The sequence below is a fragment of the Callithrix jacchus genome, chromosome 8, assembly GCF_049354715.1.
Source record: "Callithrix jacchus isolate 240 chromosome 8, calJac240_pri, whole genome shotgun sequence".
Taxonomy (NCBI): domain Eukaryota; kingdom Metazoa; phylum Chordata; class Mammalia; order Primates; family Cebidae; genus Callithrix; species Callithrix jacchus.
The window spans coordinates 94,015,428-94,034,089 of NC_133509.1; the positions used below are offsets into that span (position 1 = coordinate 94,015,428).

Below are 18,662 nucleotides of genomic sequence, written 5' to 3' on the forward strand. Positions count from 1 at the left end.
CCCAGGCTAGAGTGCAGTGGTGCGATCTTGGCTTACTACAACCTCTGCCTCCCTAGTTCAAGCGATTTTCATGCCTCAGCCTCCTGAGTAGCTGGGATTACAGGCATGTGCCACCATGCCCAGCTTTTTTTTTTTTTTTTTTTTTTTTTTAGTAGAGATGGGGTTTAACCGTTTTGGCCAGGCTGGTATCAGTCTGCTAGCCTCAAGTGATCCACCCACCTCAGCCTCCCAAAGTGCTGATATTACAGGTGTGAGCCACCGTGCCTGGCCAGTAGTAACAAATTAATGAACATGGTGACTGTTTTGCTTATGAACAATGGATAGAATTTTTTGACTCTATATATGATTACAGATAACTTGAAGTTTCTAATGGCATGTTCTTTGCAAACAGAACAGGTTTTTATTAGTAATTATTTGCCTTTCCCCTGTAATGAAAATGATCACAATAAAATTTACTTTGTATCATACTGAAATAGTACTCTTCTGCTGTTGACATTTGCTTGGTTAAACCTTATATCTCCACTGTATTTGAGATGATAGTATTATTGTACATTGCTAGAAGAGTTTCAGCCAGTCTAGACAGTTAAAGAGTGTGTCTTTCTTCCTTGAAAAATATTATCTAAGAACCTCCTCGATTCGTAACAGCACACATAGAGATTTATGGCTTTAGCTGGCCAAATGAATGTTGCTTCAGCCTGTGATTTGTGGTCTAGTGAACAACCGCAGAGCGTGTCCTTAACAATTGATTGACCTTTTGCATAGCTTATTTTGGGCCTTACCAAGATCATCTTAAATTGGAAAACAACAACAAAAACTCCACCAATACTTATGTATTATTATTTGTTTGGGAAATGATCCTATTAAGAAAGTGGTGTCCTGTGCTAATTTCAGAAGAAGTTATTCTTCCTTAAAGACTTAATTTTGTAACTGTAGTTTGAGTCTCACCTCAACAAAAGACTTCAGCTGCTACCAAGAAATTGTCACACAAATTTCTAAATATATGAGCGTAGAAATTTACAAAACTTTAGCATGCTTTGAGAACACAAATTTTGTCCCAAATCAGAGTTTCTCTCTGCATAAACAGCTGATACTGAAGTTATGCTGAGTTTTAAAAATAGAAATCCAGTAAGAGAAGACAATTAGTAGAGAAATGTTTTAAATTACTTGCTGTGGGAGGTGGAGGGGTGCCCTAGGAGTGGAGGACAGAGACATTCCAGATGCCGAAGGGTCTTGATGCATTCCATGTCACCCTGAGCATCAGAAAAAGCAAAGCTCTTGTTCTAACAATGCATAATGTTTTAGAACTTACTTCTATTTTAAATGTAAAAATAGCATATGTTCTTGGTAAAATAAAAATTTGCATTGTATAGAAGTTTGTAAGTTCAAAAAAAACAACTGTGCCTTCTGCTATCCAAAAGTAGCCATTGTTAAGTTTTATTTATATTTCTGGAAATGTTTTTGTATAGTACATACACATTTTTTCCTACAGATGGGAAAGATGATACTCTGAAACATTCTGTCCCCAACAATATATTTGCTTTTTTTTCCTTTATTGTATGTGAGATAGTATCTTGCTATGTCACCCTGGCTGGTGAACTTCTAGGCGCAAGCAATCCTCCCACCTCAGCCTCCTGAGTAGCTAGGGCTACAGGCATGTGTCAACAAGCCTGGCTAATTGTCGTGTGTGTGTGTGTATGTGTGTGTTTAGAGAGATGGGGTCTTGCTGTGTTGTCCAGGCTGATCTTGAACTCCAGGCTTCAAGGGATCCTCCCACCTTGGTTTCCCAAAGTGCCAGGATTACAGTGTGAGCCACTGCACCCAGCCCCTCTCTATAGATTTGCTCCCCTTTGGTATACTCTGCTAATTCAAACAGCACTGTAGTGGAAAATTTTCATGATTATATATCTGTGCAAGTGTGAACATGTAATTACAGGCTAAATTCCTGAACGTAAACTTACAGCATCAAAGGCTATATGGATTTTAAATGTGAACAGTTACTACCAAAATTTACTTCCAGATTGGTTGCTATGATGTTTACAGTTCCAGTTCCAAGGACACGGAATGGCCATAACTGGAGACTCTGGAACAGTATCATTATCATCAGAGCTAGCATTTATTGAGCATGTTTTGTGTGTACACTTCCCAGTGCTTGCTTTATATGTATTAACTTTTTAAGTTCTCACAAATATGGTGTGAGGAGGGAGGCACCTATTTTACAGATAAAGAAACTAAAACTGAGTCACAAAGAGGTTACTTAAAAGCAACATAGCTAGTGAGTGACTTAGGATTCAAGTGCTACTGGTGGTGAGAGAAGTGGATCACAGTCATCTTGGAGGTGATAGAGATGATAGTGAAGTCCTCTGTGAGCGAGAGAACTAAGAAACAATGCAAAATTCATTCTTATGGGCAAAGTGATGTTGAGAAAAATAAATGCATCCTTGTACATTTAAAGAGGATGGGAAAGGATCTTTTAGAATTTTTTCCTAGCCACTGACCAGAAATTTGGAATGAAAAATGTGCTATTTGGAAATGAGGTGAAACTAGAAAGACAGTATATTTGTTTATATTTTAAAAGAGTTGGATATTAAAAAAAAAAAAAAACATTGTTCTTGAAGGTACTTTGTACTGTACAAGTCCTCTTTTCTAGCAAAAGGCTCTCCCATCCACAGAATTTGGGATAATGGGAACAAAGTATACAATCTAGAAAAGAGATTAAAACAGTAGTCAGTGCGGACTGAGAGCAAAGGCAAAGTATCAAGGTGCATTGCATCCAGCAGGAAATCTTGTCCATGAATATTTTCTTATAGGTGTCTCTCAACCTCCTAAGGAAACAGGGAGAGTTGGATTACAGAAATAATAAAATTAGTGTTCAGATCCCCCCGTATCCTCTGGCCAGAGAACAATTGCATTCATCTTCTCCTGGCTTATGCTTCTACAGAGCTATAGACACTTGACAGCCTCACAAAGTAGGAGGAGAGAGAGTTTGGTTCAGAGATGGGAGTTTCACATGCTCCTGCAGCACACACATGCATGCAGGGACCAGTATTGCACAGGGGAAACTGGAGATGCCTTGCCCAAATGAAGAACTCTGAGGATCACCCCGCAGTGATAGGAGTTAGTATATTTAGAAGAAACTTTCACATACTTTAGCTTGTTTGGTTTTCTCAGAGCAGATGCATGTGAAATAAAAATGAAGCTTTCTTCCTCTTATTTTGAGGACAGTATCTACGTGTGCTATTAATCTATTTGCATCATTAAAGCATTTCCTAACTGTAAAGATTTCTCTCAATGTACCAATCTTCAGTTTCAAGAATGATCTCTGTTCTGTAACTGTTAAATATTAAGCTTACAACAAACAGGCTCTTGTGGACCTCAGACAAGGGCCTTGATTTTGTTTTAGTTTTGGAAATTTGCCCTACTTTGGGGAGATGGAGAGATCTGGCACCTTCTACTTCGTTTTATAGGTTCAAATACCATTGAATATCACTGTGAGTTTTGGCTTGTTAAATACATTGGTGAGAGTGGGGTTTTGCTAATTTGGATATTCCCTTTTAAGAGAAAAGAAAGGTTTAGCATTTATACTACCACTCTAGCTATTTTATTAACATGTTAAATTATAATCAAGGCCTGTTTCTAAAGACTCATCAGATTTCCTAAACGTTTTGAAACTATGGGAGTGTAATCCAGTCTGACTTCAAAGCCTCTGCTGCAGCCTTAGTCCCCATCATCTGGCTTGTTCAATCTCCAGATGAAATTCACACGACTGCCTGGGTTGAGGTATCAGTTACTGCCAGCTTTTAAGGCACTGTAAGCAACAGTTACTTTACCCCCTTGTTGTGACTACTTAAAAAATCATTTTGAAATTACGTTTCTTTTAATCCACCTGTGTAGACCTGTCTGGAAAGATTTGCTTACAAAAAGTTTTTTTTTTTTTCTTTTAGGTATAACATGGGACTGAAATTAAATGCCCCACCTTGAAACCACTCTCCTGAGGGTTGGGATTCTGACATCAGGATATAGAGCTCTACTAAGAGTTGTTAAAACATAATAGGTAGTCACTACTTCATTATAAGACAGTAGCTGTGTGTGTGTACATGGTACAGCATCTTCTCCACTGGGATGGGATATCAATTGTATTCAGGTGCTCTTTGAATGTGAAGCTAAAGAACCAAAATTGTCCTTTTTAGGTCTGTTTGATCACACAAGTAACTTACACCCACATAGATGTGTAAACATGCATAGACATTCCTTACCACAGTGTCATCTTCTGCTGGGCTCAGTGCTCAGGTGGAGCAGAGGCCACAGCCAACTGATAACTGATTTTTTTTTTTTTTTTTTGAGATTTGACTTGAGGTTGACACAGATCTCCCATCCACAGAAGCCCAGGGGGCTTAGGGGCTAGCTCCAGGTCACCCTGTTCTATAAGAGGCAAGACTGGCTGAGACAGTTTAGGAGTAGGTGCTTGAATTCGTTGGATTTCAGTTCTTTTCCACTGAGTTCTTTTCTATCAAAACTACTGAGCTGTCACAGCATGAGGGCCGTGCCTGGGACTAATGTGAGTTCATTTTACTACCTTCCATTCAGTGTCAGTCTTTAGTCTTCTGCCTCTTCATCTGAAGCAGCACTTAATTTTTGCCACATCATGTGAAACCCTTCTTCAAGTTTTTATTGTCTGCTGGAGTCTGAATATACTAACTGAAAAAGTCTGGTAAACAACTGGCTGAATCCTATGGTCACTTTTAAGGCAAGTTTCCTTCTCTCATGGATTCCATCCAGATGTGTAGTCTAACAGAGCTGTCCAGTGTAACATAGCCCCCTGAAGAAATAACAGCTTTACACCACTTAAATTATTCTTGATCCATGCTTCGGAAAATGTCCCCTTATCACACCTAACTCAGACTTCAGCACTCCCTGTGGAAATTGAGCTGGGAAGAACACCCTAGTCAAGTAGGCAGTCTGATCATTTAAAGCCAACATTTGAAAATAAATATGTCCTACCTTCATGTCTTCTAAAGGCTTGAATGGGTCATTGTCCAAGTGCTCTGGAAGTCGGATTGTTTCTAGGTGCTATGTGTGTATGCTGGGTGATATGTCACTTTCCCCCGCTTTTTAGGAACAAGAAGAAAACAAGGGAGCTACAAGTTGGCCTGAATTCTACATTGATCAGCTCAATTCCATGGCTGCTGTAAGTAGACTTTTATGTTCTTTGACATGCTGTTTAAATGCAAGCATAGTACAAAGTACACAGTTGCACAATAAATTCGATTGAGTATGACCTATCAAATGTCATTACCTTTCCATCCTAAACATTCAATGCTGAAGAAGGGAAAGGGGGTAGGAGGGGTACTTGGCAAAGTGATTTTTCCAGTATGTTTTACATAAAATCAGCACACACTAAAATATAATTGAGTTTAATGTTGTAAGTGGAAATGTAGTCTGAAATCTGGCTTGTGTTCAACTTTAACTTGCAATTGCTCTTACCAGTCACTCAGAGCTTTGTTATGGCAGTACTATTTTAAAAGTTAATACCATTTTTAATGATATGATTAAGCGATTTCTTTAGTATATTCCTCCCATTCTCTTTCTTACTGAGAACTTGGTTATTCCCTGGCTTCTTGATTTTACAGGGGACCAAGTGCTCTTTTACTCATATAATAGGTCAGGAATTCATTAAGTGGTTTAATGAAAAGGCATCATAAAAATATTGCTGAGATGTCCTTGGAAAATCTTTAGTACAGGGATTTTGGGTTCAGTAATTGCTTAAAATATATTCTTAGTGTGTAAAATATGAATTCTGATTGCAGGATGCCTGTGATGTCAGCATTGCCAGAAGCTTTGGGTACCTATTCATCACAGCTAAAATTCACAGCAGAAAATAAGTTATCAGCCTTTGAGCCTCTGTAGCTTAAATCTCATTATGGTTCATAAGAATTGGAGCTTGCCCGCAGTGGAATGCAGTCTTTCTCAGTGGGCACACTCCTGACTTTAAGAGTCAATCTGTTGTATTCAATTTTGTGTTTATAACATGCAAATAGATGATAGCTTCTAGAGTACTTTCCTCTACCTCCTTCCTGCCCTCTCTCTTTATGGAGAATACATTTCTTATCACTCAAACATTTTAAATGGTCTCACAACATTTTCCTCCTGCTGGAATAGTTAAAACTGATTAGAATATGTGAGTCATTCACACATTTACCAACTTTTAGAGGTCTTGACTTTTAGTAACTTCCTCTTTTTTAGCTTTTTTTCTTAGAAGATGCTTCTTTTGCTGTCATACAATGAATAATAAACAGCCTGGTTATTATGAACAGGGCTGTATAAATTATAGAAGAAACTATGTAAGTTTTTTCCCAAGAATTTCAAGTCTAAAAGCATAGCAGAAATGAACAGAAAATGACCACCAAATCTTTCTTCTTCAAAGCATCTCACACAATGCCACAGATGAGAAAAGGGTGTTCTCAGCATTTGTATGAATATGCTAACAGAGCATAAGATTTGTGATGACCACCAGGGATTTTCTGTACATCTGCCTAAGCAATAATAATTTGGAGCCATTTATATTTCCTGCATGGAAAGGCAATTTTCTAAATTCTTGCTCCTGGCTATTAGGAAAAAAAAGAATAGTTTCTCCTTCTAATTAAATCTGCATTGTTTGATATCCAACGAGAAGTTGCTTATTTTTAATGAATTCTTTTCTATAAATGGAGAAATACTAAGTACTATGTGGATTTTTTCTTTCTTCAAGTATAGGACAGTTAGACTAATTTGTCCTTTAGCGACATAATCCCTGCCTTGTCTGGAGTAGACCTGGTTCATTTGTGTCTCCTGCAGGACCAGTGATGTGCCAACATGTGGGTGGCCCTTCTCTAGGAGCCTCCTCTCTCCTCCATCCAGTTCCTTGGACAATTCTTTGCCACATTCTTGAGTGATCTACGTTTTAACTGCTGTGTGTTTGGTTCCTAATCCAAAATCCTTCCCAAGAGCACCACAAGTCTATTAAATTGTCAGTGATTTTGCTGTTCTTTTTGTGTCAAACACCTAAGAAAACTTTCTAATGTTCCTTTTAGGACTGAGGCAGCATCTTTGCAGGGTCAAAGGTAAAAGGTATTAATAGTCCATGAATTAATGAGGCCTCGAAAATCCTGCATACTTCAGGGAATAAGGAGATCTGATGAGACCCGAAACCCTGTGCTGGGTTTTCTGTTTTTCTCAACATTGTGATAGCCACCACCTTCTTGCATAGTTCTGGCTAATCCCTCTGATGTCCATACTGGAGAATTCTTGATAACACACAGCAGAAATCCTGAGATATAGTCTCTGGACAGTAGAAAGGTACACAAGTCCTCCAAATCCTTTCATGTCCCAGCAGCTAGACTCTTTGGTTCTCTGCTTAGGGCATTCTTGAAGGGGCGTTTTTCCATGTTGTCATCACCCATTGTCTGTAGAATCGGCAGTAACTACTGCTTTGGAGTGTGCCTCACATGACAGGCAGGATAACAGGCACTTTACATGTTTGAGATCCCACCAGCATCTTATGCTGTAAGTGCTATTTATACATAAGGAGTCTGAGACTCCAGAAAGGTTACCTTGTCCAAGGTTATCTAATTAGGAGGTGGTCATCTAATTGGGAATTTAAACCTATCAGTCTGAGCCCAAAGGCTCCTTTCCAATTTGCCTCTCACTAACTCAGTTTTTGAAACCCTATGGCATGTTAAAGAGGCCTGGTTATCCCACCTTCTCCCCACCTGCAGGCCTAGCAAGACTGACTTTTCTGAGATGGGACAGGCATCTGTTTTCTTTAATGCCTCAAGAGTCTGATAAACAGTCCAGGTTGAGAACTGCGCACTTACTAGTCTGTGAAGCCAGCCTTTTGTTACTTTATGTAAGCCTCATTACAAGAATGCTTTGTTCTTTAAAGGACCCCTGAATGATCTGTTGACTTTTAAAGACTGAAAAATAGTATAATAAAAGTGCAGCCTAACAGGTTTGAGAAGGACCTGGGCTTTCTTTTTATGTGGCTTCTCCATGCTTTCTTAAGGAAGAAGACTGCAAGGTGAAGTTCAGTATGCTTAGTGGGCTGGCTTATTGATTTCCCACCAAAGAAATGTTTCAATCAGGAGCTAAGTTCCAGACTCCCAGCAGGAATGATTTCTGGGCCACATTTGGTCATATCTGTCAGACCCACATGTTCCAATGTATACCTTAGCAGCTTTAACAGAAAGATCCTCTGCAAGGATGTACTTTGTCCTTTGCCTGCTTCTCATGTGAGCAGGTATTGAGTAAGCACATAGAGCAATCAAAGAAGCTTCCACAAAGCCTGTACATACTAGATATTTGGCATAGTAGTCACCTTCAGAAATGTAGGCATCTCCCTTAACTACTAAAAGTTGCAAATTAGGCCGGGCGCGGTGGCTCACGCCTATAATCCCAGCACTTTGGGAGGCCGAGGCAGGTGGATCACAAGGTCAAGAGATCGAGATCATCCTGGTCAACAAGGTGAAACCCCATCTCTACTAAAAATACAAAAATTAGCTGGGCATGGTGGTACGCGCCTGTAGTCCCAGCTACTCGGGAGGCTGAGGCAGGAGAATGGCCTGAACCCAGGAGGCAGAGGTTGCAGTGAGCCAAGATAGCATCATTGCACTCCAGCCTGGGTAACAAGAGCGAAACTCCGTCTCAAAAAAAAAAAAGTTGCAAATTAAACCTTCTTCCCAAATGTGTGACTTGAAAACTTGAAACTTCATATAAATTATTTTGTTTTGAAAAGTCACATTTAGAACAAGTTCAGCTATATGTCCTCAGTTACGTCAACCCAATAAATATAATCTCAGACCCAAGTCTAAATATATCACACATAGAAAATGTTGTAGTCTCTTCTGTTTTGAGAGAAAGGTTATATGTTCCTTTTACAGTATTGGGAAAGGAAGTTCCAATTTAATTTCCTTTGACATTTCATGAATCTCTCAACTCTAGTATGGAGAGACTTAATATAGTCTGCTGCTATTCAAATGTGCCACCCTCTCCAAAATTTCTAAAAGGATAAATATATGCATTTTTATTTGTACTTATGGCCCACAATAAAATGTGTAGTCTTTAATTTGGGGATAGAGTTGTGCCATTAAGCTTAGGAACAAGGAATGATATTCATGAAAGGCTTGATTCTTAGCTACAGATTCCAAGTGATTGCATAAGAGTCCAAATGAGTTCAGCTGTGTCATTGGAGATTAAACGTTCTTGGCTGGATTTGTGTGAATTTTCCAGGGGATGGGTCTCAGGGAGCTTTGGGGAATTCATTGGCTGTTTCTGCACACAGCTTCCTTCCTCATCATCCCCTGGTGACAGCTGTCCAGGATCATCACCAGCAAGAGGACAACTTTAGCAGAAACAATAACAGTGTTGGTTTTTATTTCAGTTGCCGTACATTATACTGATGTATTATATTTATTTTGCTTTGAGCTTTACGCTTCTCATTATGAAATCATGTTTAGGTGTTAGTTAGCATTTAGTTACTTAATGCTGACACTATTGATTGTCACCCTTGATGATTTATGGTCCTGGAAGAAAAGCCGTGACTGGATCATTGAGACCCACGGATAGGAGTCAGGCTTTTCTTTTTCAGTACAGTCACCCCAGTGTATTTCCTAGCCAAGCATTTCTGTCAGAATTTGTAACAGGTAAAAAGATTGAAACTAGACAAGCATGTGTTCAGAATAGGATGAAGAACAGGGACTGGGAGCTCCATGGTGGAGGTTCCTGGAGTCATCAGATTGGGGGTACTGTAGGACAACCAGGTGATCGCTGAATGAAAGGGAATGGAAAGGACTAGACACCTTACTGGCATTCATGATTTTATAATCGTGAATTATTACTGCAGTCTTACATAAAACCTTGCTCTCGCGGCATCAGCATTGCCTAGAAATGTGTCAAGAATGCAGCATCTCAAACCTCACCTCAAACCAGGCTCAAACCAGACATACCAAACCAGGCTCCACATTTTAAGACTATCCTCACGTGATTTTCAAATCCACATTAAAGTTTGAGAAGGACTGCTCTAGCAGATCCCTGTGTAGAAACACACACACACACACACACACACTCACACACACACACACACTCACACTCACACTCTGATTTCTAAATGATGGTGAATCATTTCTAGAAGTTAAGCCTTTACTCTGAAGGAATTGTCTATCCTAGTAATAGCTCCAATTTAATTGTTCTTCTTAAAAAATAATTTGATGTAACAAAATCCCTTTGGTCTTGATTACACTTTTTGGCTGAGGAATAGGGATGGTAGTGTGGGAGGACTGCTGCCCACCTCCTCTTTTTGATAATGTGATAATTTCTCAGACTCTGGGACTTGAGATTTGCAGAACTTGAAATTGTGACCTTGCATCCTACACGTCATATATCTCCCATCTTTTGAACCCACCAAATTGGGTGTTCCCTGAAAATTTTACAGCTTGCCATTCTTGAATTAGGATCAATATGAATAATTTTTCATGTTTCACTATATTACTCAGATGTAATTGCCAGAACATTGTATTCAACTACAGGTTCAATCTTATTTCTATCAAATACAAATAGTAATATCTATATCAAAGTGTAATTGTAGAATAGTTATACAAACATTTGGGCAACATAGTCTCTACTAAGATTTCTAAACTTTTCCTTAAAGCTTTATTTAGAATTTGAAGGACCTAGCTTACTTGATTATAGATTTATTATTTATATTTAAAGTGATGGTAACAAATAATCTTAGGTTTGTCTTGCTTGTACTGTAATTAAAAAATAGAATTTGAAGAAGTGACTTCTGTTTTCTTTGTACAGAGAAAATCTCTGCTGGCCTTAGAGAAGGAAGAAGAAGAAGAGAGAAGTAAAACTATAGAGAGTTTGAAGACAGCACTGAGGACAAAACCAATGAGGTAATTTTCCCTGGTTAGCATGGTTTTTTTCTCTCCTTTTTCCCTCCTTTTTTCTGCAATAGTCAAACCTTCTATTAAGTCTTAAGTTAAAACCATAAAATTAAACCATGAGTAACATATTTTAATCATTAACATTTAATAAAATTATTTTCTTTTTTTTTTTTTTTTTTGAGACAGAGTTTCGCTCTTGTTAGCCAGGTTGGAGTGCAATGGCACGATCTTGGCTCACCGCAACCTCCACCTCCTGGGTTCAGGCAATTCTCCTGCCTCAGCCTCCTGAGTAGCTGGGATTACAGGCACGCGCCACCATGTCCAGCTAATTTTTTGTATTTTTAGTAGAGACGGGGTTTCACCATGTTGACCAGGATGGTCTTCGATCTCTTGACCTTGTAATCCACCCGCCTTGGCCTCCGAAAGTGCTGGGATTACAGGTGTGAGCCACTGCGCCCGGCCAATAAAACTATTTTCTTCTGTTCAAAGGTATACAGGCCGCCACTAGGATGGCTAAAATAAAAAAGACAGAGACTTTAACAATGGCAAGTTAGTAGGCAGGAATGTAGAAATATTGGAACCCTATTCATTGCTGCTAGGAACATAAAATGGTGAAGCCACTTTGGAAAGGATTTTAACAGTTTCTCAGAATTTTAAATATAGTGTTGCCATATGACTCAGTAATTATACTTCTAAGAATATAGCCAAGGGAAATGAAGACATGTCCCCCAAAAACATGTATGCAAATGTTCATATCATTATTCATGATAGCCAAGAAGTGAAAACAACCATATATCCATCAGCCAATGAAATGATAAATTAAATGTTATATATCCACAAAATTGAATATAATTTGGCTACAAAAAAAGGAATGGAGTGCTGATACATGTTGCAACATGAAATAACCTTGAAATATACTAAGTGGAAGAAGCCAGTAACAAAGGAGACCACATACTGTATGATTCTATTTCTATGAAATGCCCGGAATAGGCCAATCCATAGAAACAGAAAGTAGATTAGTGGTTGCCAGGAGCTGAGGAAGTGGGGAAAATGTTCTCTTTGGGTGATTAAACTCTTCTAAAATTAGATAGTGTTGATGGTCACACAGCTCTGTGAATATACTAAAAACTACTGAATCGTACAATTTAAAAGGGTGAATTTTATGGCATGTGAATTATTTCTCAATACAACTAATTTTTTTAAGATGGGTAGACTTTCTGGCAATAGTGATTCATTTCCTCTCTGATAATCAGCTTCTATGGTGTGCCTCCTGCACTTTCATTTTTCTTTAATGCCTGTAGGATTTGGTGAGGTGTTGAGGTTCTTATATGTACATTTCATGAGCACAGGTGCTATGAATGAAGCCAGCTGGTTTAATGAGCTTGGCTATAGCTGGGTCATGTGGTTGGGTGAAAAGCCTAGAAAATAAAGATTCCCTTTCTTTATTTGACTATAAAATGAAAACTTAGAAAAGCCTGATTCATTAAAAATGTTGTGTAGTTATATGACTGAGCTCTAGACTATCCTGTCACCGTTTCTCTCAGTGTGTTCTGCATTCTCAGATGTTAATCAATATCCAAGGCTAATAAGTTTGGAAAATTTATCACATAAACAGATTATGTTACTTCTGAGCTTTTCAGTGGCTATGTACATGTGTATTGTGAGTTATTCTCATTGATTAGCTTAACATTAAGTGTAAGAAATATTAATAAAGTTAATATACAACAAAGTATTGCTTTATTATTGTATTCCATGTATATGGAATAATGAGATTCCATGTAGCATGTCAAACAAGAGAATAGTTTTTTAATAAAATTTTTGGGATATAGATTATCATTTGTTTGACAAGCAAATATTTTGGAATGTAAGGAAGCTCTTGACTTTCATTAATAGGGCGTTTAGGTCAGTGATCAGCACTTAAAAGTGCATTAGCAGTCAACATAAAAGCGCATGGCTGGACGTTGTCACTCACTATACCAGCTACTTGGGAGGCTGAGACAGGAGGTTTGCTTGAGGCCAGGAGTTCAAGACCAGTCTGGGGAAAATAGCAAGCTACTCGGGAGGCTGGGATGGAAGGATCACTTGAGCTCAGGAGTTCGAGGCTGCAGTGAGCTATGGCAGAGCAAGACCCTGTCTCTCTTAAAAACAAAACGGGGGATGGGTGGGGTATTGGAACTGGAACTGTATGCTAAATAACACAGGATCTGCAAATGATTTTAACCTAAGACAAGATATGTATTCTGAGTATTCTCTTGCTTTTTTATAAGCATGTGATCTGTTACTTGGTTCTTTGTTCTTGTTGAGATGTGTTTTGCACAAATGGAGGGTTTTGTTTTTTCACACTTTTGGTTAGACCTGACCGTTGGGTCTGTGCTGAGGAAGAGGCAGAGCATTAAAAAGACTTCATCAGTGTAAGCCTTTTGGCACTTCAGGAACTAAATTTTACTTTCCCCCACCCTCCAGACTTTTCTATTAGGGGCTATTATAAAACCCCAAAGGGACTTAAGTGTGGTGTACTTCTCTTCACAACAGGTTTGTAACCAGATTCATCGACTTGGATGGCCTGTCATGTATCCTCAACTTTCTAAAGACCATGGACTATGAGACATCAGAGTCTCGAATACATACTTCTCTCATTGGCTGCATAAAGGCACTAATGAACAACTCTCAAGGCCGGGCTCATGTCCTGGCTCATTCTGAGAGTATTAATGTAATTGCTCAGAGTCTGAGCACAGAGAACATTAAAACAAAGGTGGCCGTGCTGGAAATCTTGGGCGCCGTGTGCCTGGTTCCTGGGGGCCACAAGAAGGTTCTGCAGGCCATGCTGCACTACCAGAAATATGCCAGTGAAAGGACCCGCTTTCAGGTGGGTGCTCCCTCAGCCTTCTTCACTCACCCCTTCTTTAAAGTCTGCTCAAACACGTGCTTTTCCTGTCTCTGAAGGGGAACATTACTTGAGAACATTACATTTCCCCCTGTGGTGATTACTCACAATGTGACTTCAAATATTCCCTCCTTCTTAGATTTAAGAACCAGAGAATAGAGTATATTTTCCATAGTTGATCAGTCTGTAGCTTTAAATTTGCAGAACTTGAAATTGTGGCCTTGCATCCTACATGTCATACAGCTCACATCTTTTGAACCCACCAAATTGGGTGTTCCCTGAAAATATTACAGCTTGCCATTCTTGAATTAGGATCAATATGAATAATTTTTCATATTTCAGTATATTAGTCAGATGTAAAAAGCAAGCGGAGGTGATGAACCAAAGGCTTTTGTATACATGTATGTATGATGTAAGAATTTTGAAATTAGAGTTTTTAGGACTGTTCTTAAGGGGGGAAAAGGGTGCTTTCTATGGGTCAGTATAATCCTGACTAAACACAAGATTTGAAAAGTTAACTTTGAGTCTAAAAAAATTCATAAAATGAGCATAAGGTTAGTAATGTTTCAGTCCTTTGTTTTTATATTTATATTTTTGATAGACATTAATTAACGACTTGGATAAAAGCACTGGGCGGTATCGAGATGAAGTGAGTCTCAAGACTGCAATCATGTCCTTCATTAATGCGGTGCTCAGCCAAGGAGCAGGAGTGGTAAGGACCTTCTACTATAAATTAAAAATCTATTAGTAAAGAATAATTTATAAAAAGTGATTACTATTTAGTCTAAAAACCACAAATATGTATTTTATTGCCCATTTACTTTCAGGAGAGTTTGGACTTTAGACTTCATCTTCGCTATGAATTTCTGATGTTAGGAATTCAACCTGTAATAGATAAATTAAGGGAACATGAAAATTCAACGTTAGATAGGTAAGTCAGAATGCTATGATGTGAGAAAGTTTCTGTGCTTTCCATCTGTAATGCAATGCCTCATCAAGTGCTGGCCTGTGGTTACCTGTGCCCCGTCTGTAATGTAAAGAGCTTGTACCAGAATGTTAGTTCAACTAATGATGTTTTTATAGTAAGACTTTGTTGATGAGGGAAGCAGCACATTTTATAGAAAACGTAATGTGGGTTTTGGCGTTAGACCTGAATTCATGTCTTATCCTAGTCCTGCCTCGTACGTCCTGTGTATCCTGGTGAAGTTACTCCATTTTTCCGAATTTTGCTATTTTTATTCCTGTAAAAAAAAATAAGCGCTGGTGGTAATGATGATAATGACAGTTATTTTCCAGGAATATTTTAAAAATTGACTAAAAAAACCTATGGAATCACTTAGCCCTTTTGACAGGCATACTGTGACTGTTCCACTGCCTATTCATTTGCTCGTTTGCAATCATTTTACTATCTCTAAACTATCCCTACTTGATTTCAGAGCTTTTCTCTACCACTGTTCTCTTCTCCTCTATATTCATATACTCCAGCATGCTCTTCTTCTTGATAGTCTGTGAACACGTCAAAACACTCTTGCGTCAGGGCCTTTGCACTTGCTGTTTCCTCAGCTTCAAAAGATCTTTCACAGATGTCCAAATTGTTTGTTCCCTAGTTCCCTGGAGAGAGACCTTATGTAACCACTGTGTACATTATTCACCTCATCTGCCACCGTTTTCTATTTTTTTTACCCTGATGTGTTTGTCTTCATAAAATGCATCCAGGGTGTGTAGTATACATAGTAGGTGCTCAATAAATACATGACTGAATAAATGAATGGCATGATCATTTGTTTTGTCACCTTTAATTCAGCTGGAAGTTAAGTGTAGGTTTATGGGCATGTTTTTCCATAAAGGGAATCCATGAATGGAATTTGGACTTGATTGTTTTTAGATTTAGTTTTAATAATTGCCTACTATACGCTAGGCAGCCTAGATTTTTAAATTTTTCTCTTATTGTAATCTGTTTCACTCAGGTGATGTCTTTTTTCCTTAGAAAGAACATAGTTAAGTTGAAGCATTCAAATTTTGTTCCATTGTTTCTTTCTGAGCTATCTCTGAAAAGTCAGGAAAAACCTTAGTATTCATGTCCTCAGTCCTATGCACCTGTGTTTGTAGGATGTTCTACTTAATAACTTTTCTTTCATTATTTTTCAGGCATTTAGACTTTTTTGAAATGCTCCGGAATGAAGATGAACTAGAATTTGCCAAAAGATTTGAACTGGTATATATGCTTACAATTATTCTGGTTTGACTTATCAGTTCACATTATTTCTCTTTGTAATGTGTGTTATAGAGTTCATAGGGACTAATGCAACCTAAAAGCAAAATCGAAGCTCTATTTTGTTACCTAAGGGGCAGGATTAGCTTCTGTTTGCTTTAAGTTTATTTTACACTGGGGGAATTGAAGAACTTAGATGTTTGATTTGATTTCTTTTTCCTATAAAATAGGTTCACATAGACACAAAAAGTGCAACTCAGATGTTTGAGCTGACCAGGAAGAGGCTGACTCATAGTGAAGCTTACCCGCATTTCATGTCCATCCTGCACCACTGCCTCCAAATGCCTTGTAAGTGTATTTGTGACTTACATGTGTGCTTCTGAATGTTTGGACATTGTCCAAAGGGTTCTGGCCCCTGCGCAGTGCTGATTACATTTGGTGCACACCAGAGATTCCAAGGCTTGGTTTTATGACAGCCCAGTTCGTGTGTCTACATAGCTTAAGGGGTGTTACAAAATTTTTTTAATGAAACAAAATTTTGATTTAAAAAATAAAAAATATGCCCTACAACCTGTTTAGAAAGGTATAGAAGGTCCCTCTCAATCACATTAATGATCATTGCATGTCAAAATTCGATAAACTTTGGGAAGCATTGGTACAGATGTTGTAAACCTCTCTGGTTCTGTGGCTCTGAAGGGTGACCGCTATTGACAAATATTCGTCCTAGCTCAGAAACAACTTGAGCATTTTCTTTCACTGTTCTCTTCTTTTTTAGACAAAAGGAGTGGCAACACTGTTCAGTACTGGCTACTACTAGATAGAATTATACAGCAGATAGTTATCCAGAATGACAAAGGACAGGACCCTGACTCCACACCTTTGGAAAACTTTAATATTAAGAATGTCGTACGAATGTAAGTCTCTTCTTATTCTGCTGCCTGTGAGATAATGGTGACAATGTAAGATATTTATTTATCCTATTTCAGTAACAACTGGGAGAGCTAAAATGTTCGAGGGGTCAAATAGGAGTTACTGTACATATGCACTATATCTAAGTAACATCTGGTTTTAAATGGGTTTCAAGCATGTGCTGAGAATTTTCTCTGCAGTAGACTATTTTTGTACCTAGGGAGAATGCAGTTTACAGTGGACCTTTTATATTTTTTGTAATAAATGCTCCTTGAACTCTTACACAGGTTGGTTAATGAAAATGAAGTTAAGCAGTGGAAAGAACAAGCGGAAAAAATGAGAAAAGGTAAATGATGATGCCCTAACAAGTGAAGAGGCTGTGCTGTTGGTTACTGGGTGACCTTGATTTCCATATATTTTGGAAATTTACATTGATGTTTCTTGTTGACTTTGGTTCAAGCAGCCTACCTTTTTCCGTCTTTTAAGGGCATTTGCACTGGGTTTCTTAAATCGAGTATTTTAGTTGTCATGCTGATTCTCAAGTATTTTTTCCTTTTATTATAATCACATAAATGTTTTGAAAAGCTTATAGCATTTGCTGTTCAGTATTCATTAAATCAAATTTTCTTAACTACTAATAATCCAAAGCCTTCCCTTACTCCATAATGGCTCTTTAAAGCTTACTGGGTTTTTTAAGAAATACAATAAGGCACATGAGGGATTATCCAAAATTTTAAAAGAGAAGAACAGGTCACTTGGTTTCAATAACCCAGTTCTCTCTGTGACTTTGACTTGGTACCAGTTGTAAAAAACAAAAAAAGAAGTCATTTAGAAAATCAGTGACCATTGCTGAGATATGTGTTATGAATCATGAGCTGACCAGCTGTTAGTGTATAGTTTGAATATGTTTTTGATATTATCTCTCAGCATCAAATGACAGGAGAGACATTTATGTCCATCACTGTGTTAGCCATACGGAGAAATGTATATCATTTTCCTTCCTGTTTTAAAATATTAGCAAATTGAAGTTGCCGCCTTTGTGGAAACAATTGTACTGCCAGCCACTATGCTCTCACCATACTCGTTAACTGACTTCCTTTTCCTTGTCCAAGTTATTCACCCACAGCCAATGAAACTGAATAGCACTCACCCCAATATTTAATGTGCTGAAAAGCAGGTCCAAGAGATGCTTAAGCATTTCCTTTCTCTCATCATGTTTCCACTGAGCAGAAAAGCAGAGCCATAACTGATACCAGAAAATACCAAATGTGAACTAAGTACTTTTATGTTACAAGTTTCTCATATGTATTCAGGTTGCTCTCAAATAAGTGATACTGCACATGCATTTTAAAAAATAAATTTCAGAACCTGCTACAAAAATAGAAACATTGACTAAAAATCAGGGTAAAGAGATTAAACCAAAGAGAAAAATGGTCAACCAGTGGATATTTTAGGAATACACTCTAGAGTATAGAGACTCAAGTGTGCAAGCTGAGGAGAGCACTTAGGATGTAAGCTTTCATTCATTCATTCATTCATTCATTCAGTGAATAATACCTGTTGAATGCCTGTATGTCAGGCACTGTGCTGAGTTCTGGATCTGATTTTCAACTCTCCCCCTCACTCACTGTGTGGATGAGCTAAGTCATGTCCTCTCTTCTCCCCTAGTCTCCTAACTTTGCAACCTGAGAATTAACCCTAACTCACAATGTGATTGTGAAGATTAAATGACACAACCAAT

At 38.2% G+C, this 18,662-nt stretch overlaps 1 protein-coding gene and 1 long non-coding RNA gene across 9 annotated transcripts in view; one reads left to right on the top strand and one right to left on the bottom strand.

Annotated features, from left to right (window-relative positions):
• Positions 1 to 5,118, bottom strand: part of LOC118144956 (uncharacterized) — a 61,784-nt gene extending 56,666 nt beyond the window's left edge. The window contains exon 1 of the long non-coding RNA XR_004729931.3: positions 4,999 to 5,118. This is a non-coding gene — a long non-coding RNA (uncharacterized LOC118144956). The remainder of the gene's footprint in view (positions 1 to 4,998) is intronic.
• DAAM1 (dishevelled associated activator of morphogenesis 1) overlaps positions 1 to 18,662 on the top strand; it is a 189,645-nt gene that overhangs the window by 128,075 nt on the left and 42,908 nt on the right. For all 8 annotated transcript variants that reach the window (XM_078335038.1, XM_078335040.1, XM_078335036.1 and 5 more), the window contains 9 exons: positions 5,114 to 5,185; positions 10,831 to 10,925; positions 13,449 to 13,782; positions 14,402 to 14,512; positions 14,628 to 14,731; positions 15,949 to 16,015; positions 16,243 to 16,360; positions 16,788 to 16,926; positions 17,209 to 17,267. In XM_078335038.1, the coding sequence (XP_078191164.1) occupies positions 5,114 to 5,185; positions 10,831 to 10,925; positions 13,449 to 13,782; positions 14,402 to 14,512; positions 14,628 to 14,731; positions 15,949 to 16,015; positions 16,243 to 16,360; positions 16,788 to 16,926; positions 17,209 to 17,267 (1,099 nt within the window). The remainder of the gene's footprint in view (positions 1 to 5,113; positions 5,186 to 10,830; positions 10,926 to 13,448; positions 13,783 to 14,401; positions 14,513 to 14,627; positions 14,732 to 15,948; positions 16,016 to 16,242; positions 16,361 to 16,787; positions 16,927 to 17,208; positions 17,268 to 18,662) is intronic.